Here is a 13,859-nt window from a genome sequence, read left to right on the forward strand (position 1 = left end):
CCTGTATTCTAAACCCTTCAACTCTGAGTTTCCCACCCTGTGATATCACACACTTCTGTTCAAACTCCACCCCCACAATCCCAGCTCTGTCATTCCATTCTGGAAGCTTCTCCAGGCCCTCAGGTCAGTGCAGTGTTCTCTGGGGCTCAGTGCCTGGCAGCACAGAAAATCTGGAATTCTCAGCACCCAGAACTCCAACAGATCTGTTTGTGTTTGCCCATTGAGCAAAGCCTGCGGTGCCCTTGACTTCCAAATTTTCTTTTTGATTGTCTGTGACTTGAAGAGAAAACTGATTTATTTCCCTGCTGAAACGCTCTGGTGGCTCAAGGAAAGGAATTCCCTTTCCCAATAAGGGCTTTTTCCTAAAACCTCTCCCAGCATCAAAACTTATTTAAATATTTCCTGTCCTAAACATCTTTTACTTGCACATGAATGCAGTGAGTTATCCAGCCCAGTAAATGCAGCCACAGAGAATTCCAGAGCAGAGGCTTTTATCCCATTTCATCATCTCTGCTTTGGCTGGAAAGTTCGTTCTTTTTTGTTTCAGATATTGTTTACTAGAAAAATTTATTGGAAAAAAATTATTAAAGAATTATTTATTGGCAAAATTTGTTCCCTGTGAGGGAGGGGAGGCCCTGGCCCAGGTTTCCCAGGGAAGCCGTGGGCTCCTCATCCCTGGAAGTGCCCAAGGCCAGGTTGGCCAGGGCTGGGAGCAGCCTGGGACAGTGGAAGGTGCTGGAACAAGATGATCTTTGAGGTCCCTTCCAACCCGTTCCATGATTCCATCCATCAATGGAGAACTTAGGAGGAAAGAGAAATCTGAAATTCTTTCTTTATTCCCTAAAAGCTGAGGTGCTCTTCTTGTCACTTCCCTTTTCCCATGGAGAGGGAATAATCTGGGATGATGTGACACCCTGTCCCAATCCTGTTCCTTTTCCCTCCTCTGAGCTGACTCACACCAGGCATTTCCAATTTTTCCATGGCTGATCCCAAATAAAAAATCAGCTTCAGAGTTCTGCTGCAACAAAATGCAATTAGGAGTTCAAACTCTTCCCAATATTCTCCTCAAGCTTTAATAAACAGCCATTAGATGTTTTATATTCCACATTATAACTATTTGTTCTCCTTTCTCCTCAAGCTTTAATAAACAGCCATTTGATATTTTATTTTTTACTTTATAACTCTTTCTTCTCCTCTCTCAAGGTTTAATAAACATCCATTAGATATTTTATATTTCACTTTTTCACTTTTTTTTAAACTTTTTTTCCACTTTTTCTTCTCCTCTCCTTTCTCCTCAGCCTTTAATAAACAGCCATTAGATATTTTATATTTCACTTTATAACTATTTCTTCTCCTCAGGCTTTAAGAAACAACAATTTGATATTTTATATTCTACATTATAACTATTTGTTCTCCTTTCTCCTCAACCTTTAATAAACAGCTACTAGACATTTTATATTTCACTTTTTCGCTCTTCTTTTCACTTTTTTCACTCTTTCTTCTCCTCTCCTTTCTCCTCAGCCTTTAATAAACAGCCATTTGATATTTTATATTTCACTTTATAACTCTTTCTTCTCCTCTCCTTTCTCGTCAACCTTTAATAAACAGCCATTAGATATTTTATATTTCACTTTTTCACTCTTTTTTCACTTTTTTTCAGTATTTCTTCTCCACTCATTTCTCTTTAACCTTTAATAAGTAGCCACTAGATATTTTATATTTCACATTCTAACTTCTCTCCTTTCTCCTCAGCCTTTAATAAACAGCCATTAGATATTTTGTATTTCACTTTATAACTTTTTCTTCTCCTTTCTCCTCAGGCTTTAATAAACAGCCATTTGATATTTTATATTTCACTTTTTCACTCTTTTTTCCATTTTTTTTTCACTTTTTCCTCTCCTTTCTCCTCAACATTTAACAAACAGCCATTAGATATTTTCTATTTCACTTTGTAACTCTTTCTCCTCCTCTCCTCTCTCCCCAGGCTCTGCAGAGTAACCTGAAGTATTCTCTGCTGCCCAGAAGATTGATCATCAGTAAAAGATTATCCCAGTGCTTGCACCCAGCCCTGCCCAGTGGGGTGCACTTAAAGGCTTTAGAAACCTATGAAATAATCTTTAAAATCATTGGCACAAAATGGCTTGCCAAGGATTTATTCCTGTACAGGTAATTTGAATTTTTTTTTCTAAGGCACAAATGGGCTCACTAAGAATTTCTTTTTGTACATGTCATTTTAATTTATTTTTTTTTAAAGGCATAACCGTCTCAATCTATTAAAATTAACTTTCATTTTGTCTTTTTTTTTTTTAATTAAAGCTCTGGTTTGTTCCCTCTGCTGGCAAATGCAGCCATGTCAGTGAGACCTGTTCTCCTGGGCTTGTATGAGAAATATTTTCTCCCTCTCCAAAAATCCCTCCTGCCTGGTCTCCAGGCCTTTGTCATTGGGCTGCTGCCTGGCCTGGAAGAAGGATCAGAAATTTATGACAGGTAATATTAATTATTCCATATTCATTGGAGCAATATCCACTGTTTGATTTTCTAGGGAGTTCTCAAAAAAATTTTATCAGATTTCTATAAACAAAAGAGCTTCTAAAGGGGGATGAAAGGTGGGACCTGGAAAAATGCTGAAATAAAAAATCCCTTTCCTCTCTGTTTTCATCCCAGGAGGAGGAGAAAAGAGGAAAAGGAGGGTTAAAAAAAGAGAAGAGGAAAAGGAGGGTTAAAAATAGAAACGCTGAGAGAAAAAAATAAAAAAAATTCTTAAAGCTCCTCTGACTCCTAAATAATTCACCTGTCTCCCAAAACACTGCTCTGGAGATAAATTCTGTTTGAATTCTGTAACATGAGAGAGCAGCTGAATTCTGTCCAATATTTCTGTATAATCTGGCAAAAATATGGAGCAGGGAATTAATGGGAATTAAAAATTAAATTCCAAGATCTGACCTCTAGTTTTACACCTTTTCCCCCATTTTTCATGGCATTATTTTCCTCTTTGAACAAACAGGATCTGACATACATTTCATAAATCTTGGGAAATATTTATGTCAAAATTAATTTGGTTTTTTTTTAAATACCAATTTACATGAGGGAGTTGTTATTTTGTTTACTCATTGCAATGATTCTGTGCAAGAATATCTTGTCAGAAGCTGTGTCAGGTTAATTTTCAATTCTTTTTCATGAGAGGCTCTCTGCTGAATGTTTTCAGAACATTCAATATTGAGAACTAAAATTAATCAGATGAACTTCCAAGATCTGACCTCTGGTTTTACACCTTTTCCCCTATTTTTGATGGCATCATCTTCCTTTTTGAACAAACAGGATCTGACATAAATTTCATAAATCTTGGGAAATATTTGTTAAAATTAATTTAATGTTTTGTTTGTTTGTTTTTTTGTGAAATACCAATTTCCATTAGGGACTTTTGTTTACTCATTGCAATGATTCTGTGCAAGAATATCTTGTCAGAAGCTGTGTCAGGTTAATTTTCAATTCTTTTTCATGAGAGGCTCTCTGCTGAGTGTTTTCAGAACCTTCAATATTGAGAACTAAAATTAATCAGATGAACTTCCAAGATCTGACCTCTGGTTTTACACCTTTTCCCCTATTTTTGATGGCATCATTATCCTCTTTGCCTTGAACAAATAGGATCTATTTCATAAATATTGGGAAATATTTATGTTAAAATTAATTTAATTGGGTTGTTTTTGAAATACCAATTTACATGAGGGAGTTTTTCTTTTGTTTACTCATTGCAATGATTCTGTATTAAGAATATCTTGTCAGAAGCTGTGTCAGGTTAATTTTCAATTCTTTTTCATGAGAGGCTCTCTGCTGAGTGTTTTCAGAACATTCAGTATTGAGAACTAAAATTAATCAGATGAACTTCCAAGATCTGACCTCTAGTTTTACACCTTTTCCCCCATTTTTCATGTCATTATTTTCCTCTTTGAGCAAACAAGATCTGATATATATTTCATAAATCTTGGCAAATATTTATATTAAAATTAATTAAAATTTTTTTTGGTGAAATACCAATTTACATGAGGGAGTTTTTCTTTTGTTTACTCATTGCAATGATTCTGTGTTAAGAATATCTTGTCAGAAGCTGTGTCAGGTTAATTTTCAATTCTTTTTCATGAGAGGTTCTCCGCTGAGTGTTTTCAGAACATTCAATATTGAGAACTAAAATTAATCCATCTCCTGCTGTTCCTGAAAGAGAACAAAGTGCTGAGGTTGTGCTTCAGCCCAGACACCATTTCCAGCTCCAGATTTCCCTGACTTTGTGCACTCACACAGAAAATGGCAGAGGAAAACTGCTTTGAGGGATTTTTTATAAAGAAATGGGAAAAAATCCATCACACTGGGAGGTGTTTCCTCTTCTGAGCTGGGATTTTCCTCTTTTGTCACCCTTGCATTCCTCATGTGAGGTTTTAATTCCTCCTTTATGGTAAAATACCAAAGTGTTCCAGAGCAGGGACTGTGCTGCAGCCCCAGGATTTTCTGTGGGATGGTCTGGAATTCATTCCAGGGTGTCCTGTGTGCAATTTGTTGTTTTATCTCATGGAACCCTGGAATGGTTTGGGTTGTAAAGAACCTCAAATCCCACCCAGTGCCACCCCTGCCATGGCAGGGACACCTTCCACTGTGCCAGGCTGCTCCAAGTCCTGTCCAGCCTGGCCTTGGGCACTGCCAGGGATCCAGGGAATTTCACATCTCTTGTTTTTCTTCATCCAGTGCCTTAAAAATTGACCCTGTTGGTTTCAAAGTAGGAATTTTTAGGATTTTTTAGGATAACCTCCAGCTCCCAGACTGATAAAATTGTCTTTCAGATTTTAATACCTGCTGAAATGACTTCCAATTTAGCTTTTCACACCTCTGGCAATCAACATTCTGCAATCACAGGTGCTGCAGTTGTTTGGTCAGAGCTGAATATTTGCAGATATTTCCTGGAGAACTTTCCAGTGTGTGAACAGAGACCTTTATTAATGACAAAGAATTGAGTGGGTTTGATTCTTTTGTACAATGAGATTCATCCATCACCACCTGGGATAGGGGAAGGTTCCCTGCCCATGGCAGGGGGTGGAATGAGATGATTTTTGGCTCCCTTCCAACCCAAAGATTCTGTGATAAAGGGAAATATTGACAACACAAAGCTGCAAAACATCAAATAAATTATATAAACTCTATATAATTCCATTTCTGTGGTATAAAATCAGCTAACAAAGGGGTTTTTTCTCTGCCTGGGTACAGAACAGATGCTCTGCTGGTGAAGCTGTCCCTGCTGATGGGCCAGGAGGTGTTTTATGGAGCCCTCTGGGGCAGTGTCCTGGGCAGCCCCTCCATCAGGCTCCCTGCTTCCCTCTTCGTTGTGAGCCACATCAACAGGGAGCTCTCTGGCAAACAGCAGAAATTCATGCTTGGCACTGATTATAAACTCACTGTAAGTTCATTTTACACCCTTGTGTGGGTTTGGAAAGCCAGGGGTCTGCTAAGGAAGGCAGGAATCTCATTTGAAATGGAAAATGTAAACCCTCTCCTCCAAATTATTGTAATTTTGAAATTAAGGGGCTCTCAGGTAAAGATATGGGAATAGGAATAAAAGTTTTTTATTAGGGAAAAAATTAAAAGAAAACAGAAAAATAAGAATGCAGTAATGCAAAGCTGCAATGCCAGAGTGAGAACAGGCCCTGACACGCTGTGGGTCAGGGTGGTGGCAGCAGTGCCATTAAATTATTATAATTTTGAAACTAAGGGGCTCTCAGGCAAAAATATGGGAATGGGAATAACAGTTCTTTACTAGGAATAAAAAAAAACAAATAAAGATAAAAATAAGAATGCAGCAATACACAACAAACCACTGCCAGAGTGAGACCGTGCCCTGTCCCCTGTGTGCCAGGGCGGTGTCCCAGCCCCATCCCAGGGGGGCTCAGCCCTCCTGCAGTGCCAGCTGTGGCTCTGCTGCAGCAGGGATCCTGCACAAGGGGGGAGTTTTCCTCTGCAGCTCCAGGGGAAGAGGCAGCTGCTCCTCTGGCAATGCAGGGGGCAAAGGCTGCTCTGCTGTGCCAGCACCTCAGATTGGATCCAGGCAGGAATGCTTGGCTCCTCCCCTGGGCGGAGCATCTCCCCATGGGATGCTGGGATTGGATCAGCCCTGCAGGGACACTCAGTGGCCATGGGCAGCAGAGATCTCCTGGAGGGAGGGTTGGCTGTGGGAGAGAGAAAGGAAGAACTGCCCCAGGAACAGCAGAGCACTGCCCCAGCTCTGACAGATGGGGACAGAACACACACCTCCAGCCACATCCTGTAACCTAAGACAACCCCATAACCCCAGCCTTGTCTGGATTAAATTAGGATGCCATGCAATTAAAAATATTTTGAGACTGAAAGGTCCATGCTCTGAAATTGCTCCATCCATTTCATTTGAAGAGCAGCTTTTCTGGTTTTCAGTGTTTAATGTGCAGTTCTCGAAGTGTTTGCTGTTCTGAGGTTTTGTCTTTTTATTTTTCCAGTGAAATGGAAATCTTCTGTAGGCAGTAATTTGTGTTGAGTGATGGAATAAGTGTAAGGCTAATTAGAGTAATATCTGCATTTTGGGAGGTTTCACATCTTGTAACCCCGGGACATTCTGTACTCTTACAAACCCAATATTAACAATTCTCTTAAAAGCCACAAAAATTTGTTTTAACTCACTTTGGGTGCAGGAGTTAAATTGTAATTATCCTCTTATTTAAACAAGATATTGTTCATAGGTAGCCAAATTTATTTCCTTCCTTCCTTCCTTCCTTCCTTCCTTCCTTCCTTCCTTCCTTCCTTCCTTCCTTCCTTCCTTCCTTCCTTCCTTCCTTCCTTCCTTCCTTCCTTCCTTCCTTCCTTCCTTCCTTCCTTCCTTCCTTCCTTCCTTCCTTCCTTCCTTCCTTCCTTCCTTCCTTCCTTCCTTCCTTCCTTCCTTCCTTCCTTCCTTCCTTCCTTCCTTCCTTCCTTCCTTCCTTCCTTCCTTCCTTCCTTCCTTCCTTCTTCCCTCCCTCCCTCCCTCCCTTGAAATTTCCTTGAAATTTCCTGAATTTGATGGTAAAATCAAATAAAATGTTGTGTTTTCCTTTTCCAGATAAAGTCTTTGTGTGTGTCAGTGCTGGATTCCAATGTCCTGGTGCAGAGGAACACTCTGGAAGCAATCCTCTTCTTTTTCCCATTTTATACAGCTTTGGTAAGGGGATTCTTTTGGGATTTTTCCATGGAAGGTGTGTTCTGTGCAAGCTCCCACCTCTGTTGTTGCCAAATGGCTGAATTTTGAACCTTCAAAATCCCTGAATTTTGAGATTTCTAGTGCCCCATCAATTTAAGGAGTGGAGGAGCCTTTGCTGCTTCTCAGTCTTCCAGCTTCCAAGGCTGAAGCAATGATTTCACAGGGGCTTTTGGGGGATGTTTAGGATGTGCTTGAACTATTCAGGCCTGAATGGTTCATGTGGAAAACATTTGGAGTTTATTCAAGTAGCATTTTAGAATTTAGAATTGTCCACATTAAGTTATTTCTGGTAAAGACCAGGAGAGAAAATCTTACTTAAAACCAAAATTATTCCCACTGTTTCCCCACCTCGCTGTAAGACAGGCAGTGTTTGGGATGGAGAGGAGAAGCTTTGGGCTGAGCTCAGGGTGGCCTTGCAGGGCCTGGAGGAGCCCCAGGAAAGCTGGAGAGAGACAATTGCCAGGGGATGCAGGGACAGCACACAGGGAATGGCTCCACACTGAAAGATTGTAGGGTTAGGTGGGATATTGGGGAAAAATTCATCCCTGGGAGGGTGGGCAGGGGCTGGGATGGAATTCCCAGAGCAGCTGTGGCTGCCCCTGGATCCCTGGCAGTGCCCAAGGCCAGGTTGGACACTGGGGCTGGAGCAGCCTGGGACAGTGGGAGGTGTCCCTGCCATGGCAGGGGTGGCACTGGGTGGGATTTAAGGTCCCTCCCATTCTGTGACTCCATGAACCCACTTTGAGATTGTGTCACTTTTCCTTTATTGATGACAAGGATGAGGGTGTTGAGCCTTTCATTAGTAAATCTGCTGACCACACTAAGCTGGGAGCTGTGTCCACCTGTTGGAGGGTAGGAGGGCTCTGCAGAGAGACCTGGAATGGTTGGATGGATGGACAGAGTCTAGCAGGATGGAGTTTAGTAAGTCCAAGTGTTGAGTCCTGCATTCTGGCCACAAGAACCCCCTGCAATGCCCGAGGCTGGGGATGGGCAGTGCCCAGGCACAAAGGGACCTGGGGGCACTGACTGACCATGAGCCAGCAGTGAGCCCTGGGGGCCACGGAGGGATGGCTCCTGGCCTGGGTCAGGAATGGAGTGGCAGCAGGAGCAGAGAGGTCATTCTGTCCCTGTGTCTGTCCCTGGCTGTCCCTGTGTCTGTCCCTGTGTCTGTCTCTGTGTCTGTCCCCGTGTCTGTCCCTGTGTCTGTCCCCGTGTCTGTCCCTGTGTCCGTCCCTGTGTCTGTCCCTGTGTCTGTCCCTGTGTCTGTCCCTGTGTCTGTCCCTGGCTGTCCCAGGAGCAGGGAGCTCATTCTGCCCCTGCACTGCTGAGGGCACACCTGGAGTGCTGTGCCCAGCTCTGGCCCCTCAGTTTGGGAAGGGCCTTGGGACACTGAGCACATCCAGAGGGGACAACGAGGCTGGAGAGGGGCTGGGAACACAAACCCTGTGAGGAAGCCCTGAGGGAGCTGGGGGTGCTCGGCCTGCAGAAAAGGAGACTCAGGGCTGCCCCCATCACTCTGCACAGCTCCTGAAAGGTGCCTGTGCTCACCTGGGGCTGGGCTCTGTCTGCAGCAGCACTGACACACCCAGAGCACACAGCCTCGAGCTGCACCAGGGGAAATACAGGGTGGAGAGCAGGGAAAAGGTTTTTCCAGCCAGGGTGAGAAAGTTCTGGAATGGCTGCCCGGGGAGGTGGTGGAGTCCCCATGCCTGGGTGTGTTTAACAAAGCCTGGATGTGGCACTGGGGGCCAGGGTTCAGTTGGGGCTGGGCTGGACTCGATGGTCTTGGAGGTGTCTTCCAACCTGGTCATTCTGTGATCCTGTGAATTCTTGATATTTTTAGCTCACAAACCATTTTTCTGTTGATGCTTTGTTCCCTTTTCCCCAAAACATTTTTATTCCCAGTTCAAAACCCAGCCCATCACCACTTTGACTCCTTTCAGTGCTCACCAGCAGCTGAATAATCTTTCTTTTCCACCCCAGGACTGCAAGGAAAGCACCATCCTGCTCAGAAGGGCTGATCTGGTTTATATCCTGTCAGCAGCCACTCAGACCCTGCTGAGGAGAGACATGTCCCTCAACAGGAGATTGTATGCCTGGCTGCTAGGTACTGTGCCAAATCCAGAGATTTTCAATATTCTGCAGACTTTGGAGCAAAAATAATCAGTGTTTAAAATTTAAATACACTTCTTTAGCTGTTAATGAATTATGATAAAGTGGTGTTTATTTGCCATTTATTAAGTGCCTTAATACAATTAAGTATTTGGTGAACAGGGCTTTTCTTTAGGGGTGAATTTATTTCTCTCTGAATCTCAGGGCATCTGATAAATTCTGGTTCCATCCTCAGCTTGTTCAGTGAACTAAAAGGACTAAAAGTTACTATTTTAACCTTATTTTTCTGGAAGAAATAGTGATTCCCAGTCTATTTGGCCTTGGTTTTGATTTATGTGTTGTGCTCAACATCTGGATGCCCTCCAATTGGGACTGTGGGCTGTTGAAATGCCAAAGATTGAAAATGCAGAGTAAATTCAATATAAACCCCTCAGTGCTCTGTGCTGCTTTCTGAGCTCCTCCTGCCTCTGTTTTCTTGTAGGTTCTGATATTAAAGGTGGCACTTTTGCTCCAGACTCCACCACTTCTGAAGACCATGCTGTTTATTTCTTTGGAAAATACTCTAAAGATCTTTTGGTTGAGGTTGGTGTTCATTTAATACAGATATATTCCAAATAAATTCATGATCCTTGCAATTTTAGCTCAAACTGTGTCCAGAATCATTCTCAATTTTTGGTTTGTCCTCCCTTCTCTGTCCCTGTGGTTACATTTCCATCTGTGCTGTTTTTATGCCAACATTGGATTGCTTATGGAATTTAAGGAAACCAAAGGGAAGAATCTTGGCTGAATTACCTGAATTATTTACAATAATTTTAAACTACCTGAATTATTTAAAAATGTTTCTCTGGCTAAGATCAGCCTTTGAGTAGAGATGATGGGAAGTTGGAATTGATTTGTTTACCCTGGATGGAAAGTTAGAGTTCATTTGTAGTCAGTCCTAAACAAAATCAAATTTAGAAACACTTCAGCCCTTATTAAGATGACAATCTGTCTCTGATGGAAAACGTTGTGATAACATTGTGATGTTTTCCTTTTCCTAGAGTTTGATTGTGATTCTGCATCAGAAATTCCCAGAGGCTGACCCAGAGGAGCAGCACCAGGCTTATCTCAAACCCTTCCGGATCCTTATCAGCCTCCTGGACAAACCTGAAATAGGTGAAGTGTTCATCCCAAACCTGAGCAGGACTTAACAAAACCCTGCCCAACCCTAATCCTGTGGGCGTGGGAGTGTGCAGGAGGCTGTTCCTTGCCTTGGCCCTGCTCTGGAACAAATTCCCAGGTTTGGGAATTCCCACAGAGCCCTGCAGAGCATGGATGGGTCCCAGGGAGGGAAATGCAAATCTGTGCCCTCCTGTAGGGTCAGCACAGCCCAGGCTGGGGGTTCTGCCAAGCCCAACCCTACAGGCTGGGACAGAGAGTCCTGAGAGCTGCTCAGGCAGGAAAAGGCCCTGGGGGTGCTGTGACAGGGGCTGGACATAAACCCAGGGGTGCCCAGGGGGGCAGGAGGCCCCTGGCAGCTGGGCTGGATGGGGAATTGTGTGTGCAGCAGGAGCAGGGCAGGGATTGTCCCTCTGTGCTGGCTCTGAGAGGCCCCTCCAGGGCTGGGCCCAGTTCTGCTCCTGCAGGAGAGCCCTGGAGGGGCTGGAGCGTGTCCAGGGCAGGGTTTGGAAAACTCCTGAGGGAGCTGGAAGGGGCTCCAGAATCCCTGAGGAGCTGGAAGGGGCTGCAGAATCCCTGAGGAGCTGGAAGGGGCTGCAGAATCCCTGAGGAGCTGGAAGGGGCTGCAGAATCCCTGAGGAGCTGGAAGGGGCTGCAGAATCCCTGAGGGAGCTGGAAGGGGCTGCAGAATCCCTGAGGGAGCTGGAAGGGGCTGCAGAATCCCTGAGGGAGCTGGGAAGGGGCTGCAGAATCCCTGAGGAGCTGGGAAGGGGCTGCAGAATCCCTGAGGAGCTGGAAGGGGCTGCAGAATCCCTGAGGAGCTGGAAGGGGCTGCAGAATCCCTGAGGAGCTGGAAGGGGCTGCAGAATCCCTGAGGAGCTGGAAGGGGCTGAGGCTGGAGCAAAGGAGGCTCAGGGGCCCTCGTGGCTCTGCACAAGTCCCTGCCAGGAGGGCACAGCCGGGGGGGTCGGGCTCTGCTGCCTGTCCCAAGGGAAAGGAGGAGAGGAAATGGCCTCAGATGGCACCAGGGCAGGCTCAGGTTGGAGATTGGCACAGAAAATTTCCCTGGCAGAGTGGTCAGGCCTTGGGCTGAGCTGCCCAGGGAGGTTTGGAGTCACTGAATTGTCCCAGAGCAGTCTGGGTGTGGCCCTGGGGACAGGGATTGGGGTGAGGGCACTGGGTGATCCTGAAGGGCTCTTCCAGCCTTGATAATTCTGGGGTTCTGAGCCTTGAGCTGGCATCTGAGGGCACTTTAAAGTAGCACTTCCACCCTTGTGTCAGTATTGAGCTCCATTTGTTCCTTGGGTGGATCTGCCCTTCCCTCTCTATGTCTGTCCATGCAGCACCAGCAGGATCAGGCTCTGCCCTTCCTTATTTCAAGGGCAAATTCACTTTTCTGCACTAAAGAATCAAACCAAAGTGACTTGACAAATTTTTAAAAATATTTTGGGTGGGGAGTGATGTCACCAAAGAGATTGTTTCTGTTAGAAATCTATTGATTAATCTAATTCAGAAAATAAATGAGGGACATTGCCCTGCTGGATGTGTTGCTTGGCTGCCTGACAATGTGCATTAATCCAAAGTACAAATAAAGGGATCATAAATCCCTCTTAAACCAGGGATATTCAGCTAAACTGCATTATCCTCTTTAATCTTCCCAGTCAGAACATAAAGTTTGACTCCTTGAGCCTTAAGCCATTAAGACTTTCACTCTCTTTAGAAATGGATTTAACAGTGTAAAAATTATTTAAAGGTATCAAATCAAACATAACAAGCTTTGACCTTTTCTGCTATTGTTAGTTACTTTAACTTTTTTATTTTCATTTTTAAAAGCACTCATTGCAATGTTTTATACACTACTTTTATTTTTTTTTTCATTATTCCAAGTTTAGGGCACTGAAATTATTATTTCTTCCCCTCCTCTGTGGACAATTCCTGGATTTTTTTCCCCTTTCCTTGCAGGGCCACAGGTTGTTGGGGATCTGTTCCTGGAAGTTCTTAGAGCTTTTTATTCCTACTGCAAAGACACCCTGGGTTCTGATCTCAAACTCAGCTACAACCAAAGTGGCAACACCCTGGCAAGGTATGACAGATTTCCAGCTCTGAGCTGAAACTGCATCATTTTTTTAAAGTTTAATGGTTAAAATGAAGGAGTTTAATGAAGTTTTGGGTTGTAACAAAGGGACTTTCTGGCCAGAGGATGAAATTTTTTCTCTGGCTTCCCCTTTTCTCTACACACAATGAATTTCTCTTGGATTAGCAGATAAAAAATGAAGTTTGCTGCATGTGATGGGTGTGGAGTAACCACAGTGACATCAGGCTGCTGACAGAGCTCAGCCTTGTGACTCCCATCATCTGAAAGATGCTCCAGCTCCAGAATGATTTAGCCTTTGATTAAAAAAAAAATTAAAAATCAACATTTTTTAGCTTGTAGAGAAAGGGGAAATGAGATTTTTGAGTCCATCAGCTCATGTGATGTGAATCCTCACTGACATCTCCTTTTCCTTTCCTTTTCTCTCCTTTTCAGTGCAATCAAAGAGAACAAAAATGCTTCAGAAATTGTCAAAACAGTGAATTTGTTGATCACATCCTTGAGCACTGATTTCCTCTGGGATTACCTGACCAAATGCTTTGAAGATTGTTTCAGGTGTTTATGTTGTGCTCTCAAAAATGCCATTTCAGAGCTGTCTGTACAGGATAATAATATTTACTGCAGCTTTTAAGGGCCATCACACATGGTAGAACCAGCCAGGTCTGTAAGTTGTGTCCACAAATAATTCAGGAGTGCAGCCAGGTAAACAGTTAGATGGGAATTTCAATCTGTGAACACAAAAAATTCCTTTCAAATCAACAGAAGAAGGAAAAAGGGTTGGGAGGGGAGGTGGAGAGGTCTTTATAGAAGAAAAATTAAGATACTAAAGGGGCTTTAGGGTCTCTTTCAACCCTCTGATTAGATAATATCTCTCTTTTTGTCATTTTCTAACTCTAAGAAAGAAGATTCTGCAATCTGAAAATCAGCAGTTCATCATACCACACAGAGCTGAGGTTGTTTTGACAGAATATTTTCCCCTGGCCTGTTAGAAACCCTTTGCCTCAGAGCTGTTCAGTATTTTGTGCTGACTTTAACAAAGCTTTTTGCTTGTAACCAGAATTTTACCACAATAAAAAAAAAAACCCTTCCATAAGAATGTTTCTCTCACTCCAGAAACAAATCCACGGGGATGAGGTATCCTCTGGAAAATGTGAGCACTCCTCCCACCATTTCAGAGCTGTGCACTCTGCTGGTGTTCCTGCTGGATGTGATTCCTCTGGTAAGGCTGGGTTTGAAAGTCCCTCCCTCCCAGTG

At 43.6% G+C, this 13,859-nt stretch overlaps 1 protein-coding gene across 1 annotated transcript in view; it reads left to right on the forward strand.

Moving 5' to 3' along the window:
• Positions 1-13,859, forward strand: part of DOP1B (DOP1 leucine zipper like protein B) — a 62,919-nt gene that overhangs the window by 19,463 nt on the left and 29,597 nt on the right. Inside the window, exons 3-12 of the mRNA XM_063180567.1 lie at positions 1,985-2,166; positions 2,317-2,487; positions 5,251-5,440; positions 7,106-7,204; positions 9,227-9,350; positions 9,837-9,937; positions 10,396-10,510; positions 12,476-12,596; positions 13,041-13,160; positions 13,719-13,824. Of these exons, the coding sequence (XP_063036637.1) occupies positions 1,985-2,166; positions 2,317-2,487; positions 5,251-5,440; positions 7,106-7,204; positions 9,227-9,350; positions 9,837-9,937; positions 10,396-10,510; positions 12,476-12,596; positions 13,041-13,160; positions 13,719-13,824 (1,329 nt within the window). The remainder of the gene's footprint in view (positions 1-1,984; positions 2,167-2,316; positions 2,488-5,250; positions 5,441-7,105; positions 7,205-9,226; positions 9,351-9,836; positions 9,938-10,395; positions 10,511-12,475; positions 12,597-13,040; positions 13,161-13,718; positions 13,825-13,859) is intronic.

This window comes from Melospiza melodia, chromosome 2 (assembly GCF_035770615.1).
Source record: "Melospiza melodia melodia isolate bMelMel2 chromosome 2, bMelMel2.pri, whole genome shotgun sequence".
NCBI classification, from domain to species: Eukaryota; Metazoa; Chordata; class Aves; order Passeriformes; family Passerellidae; genus Melospiza; species Melospiza melodia.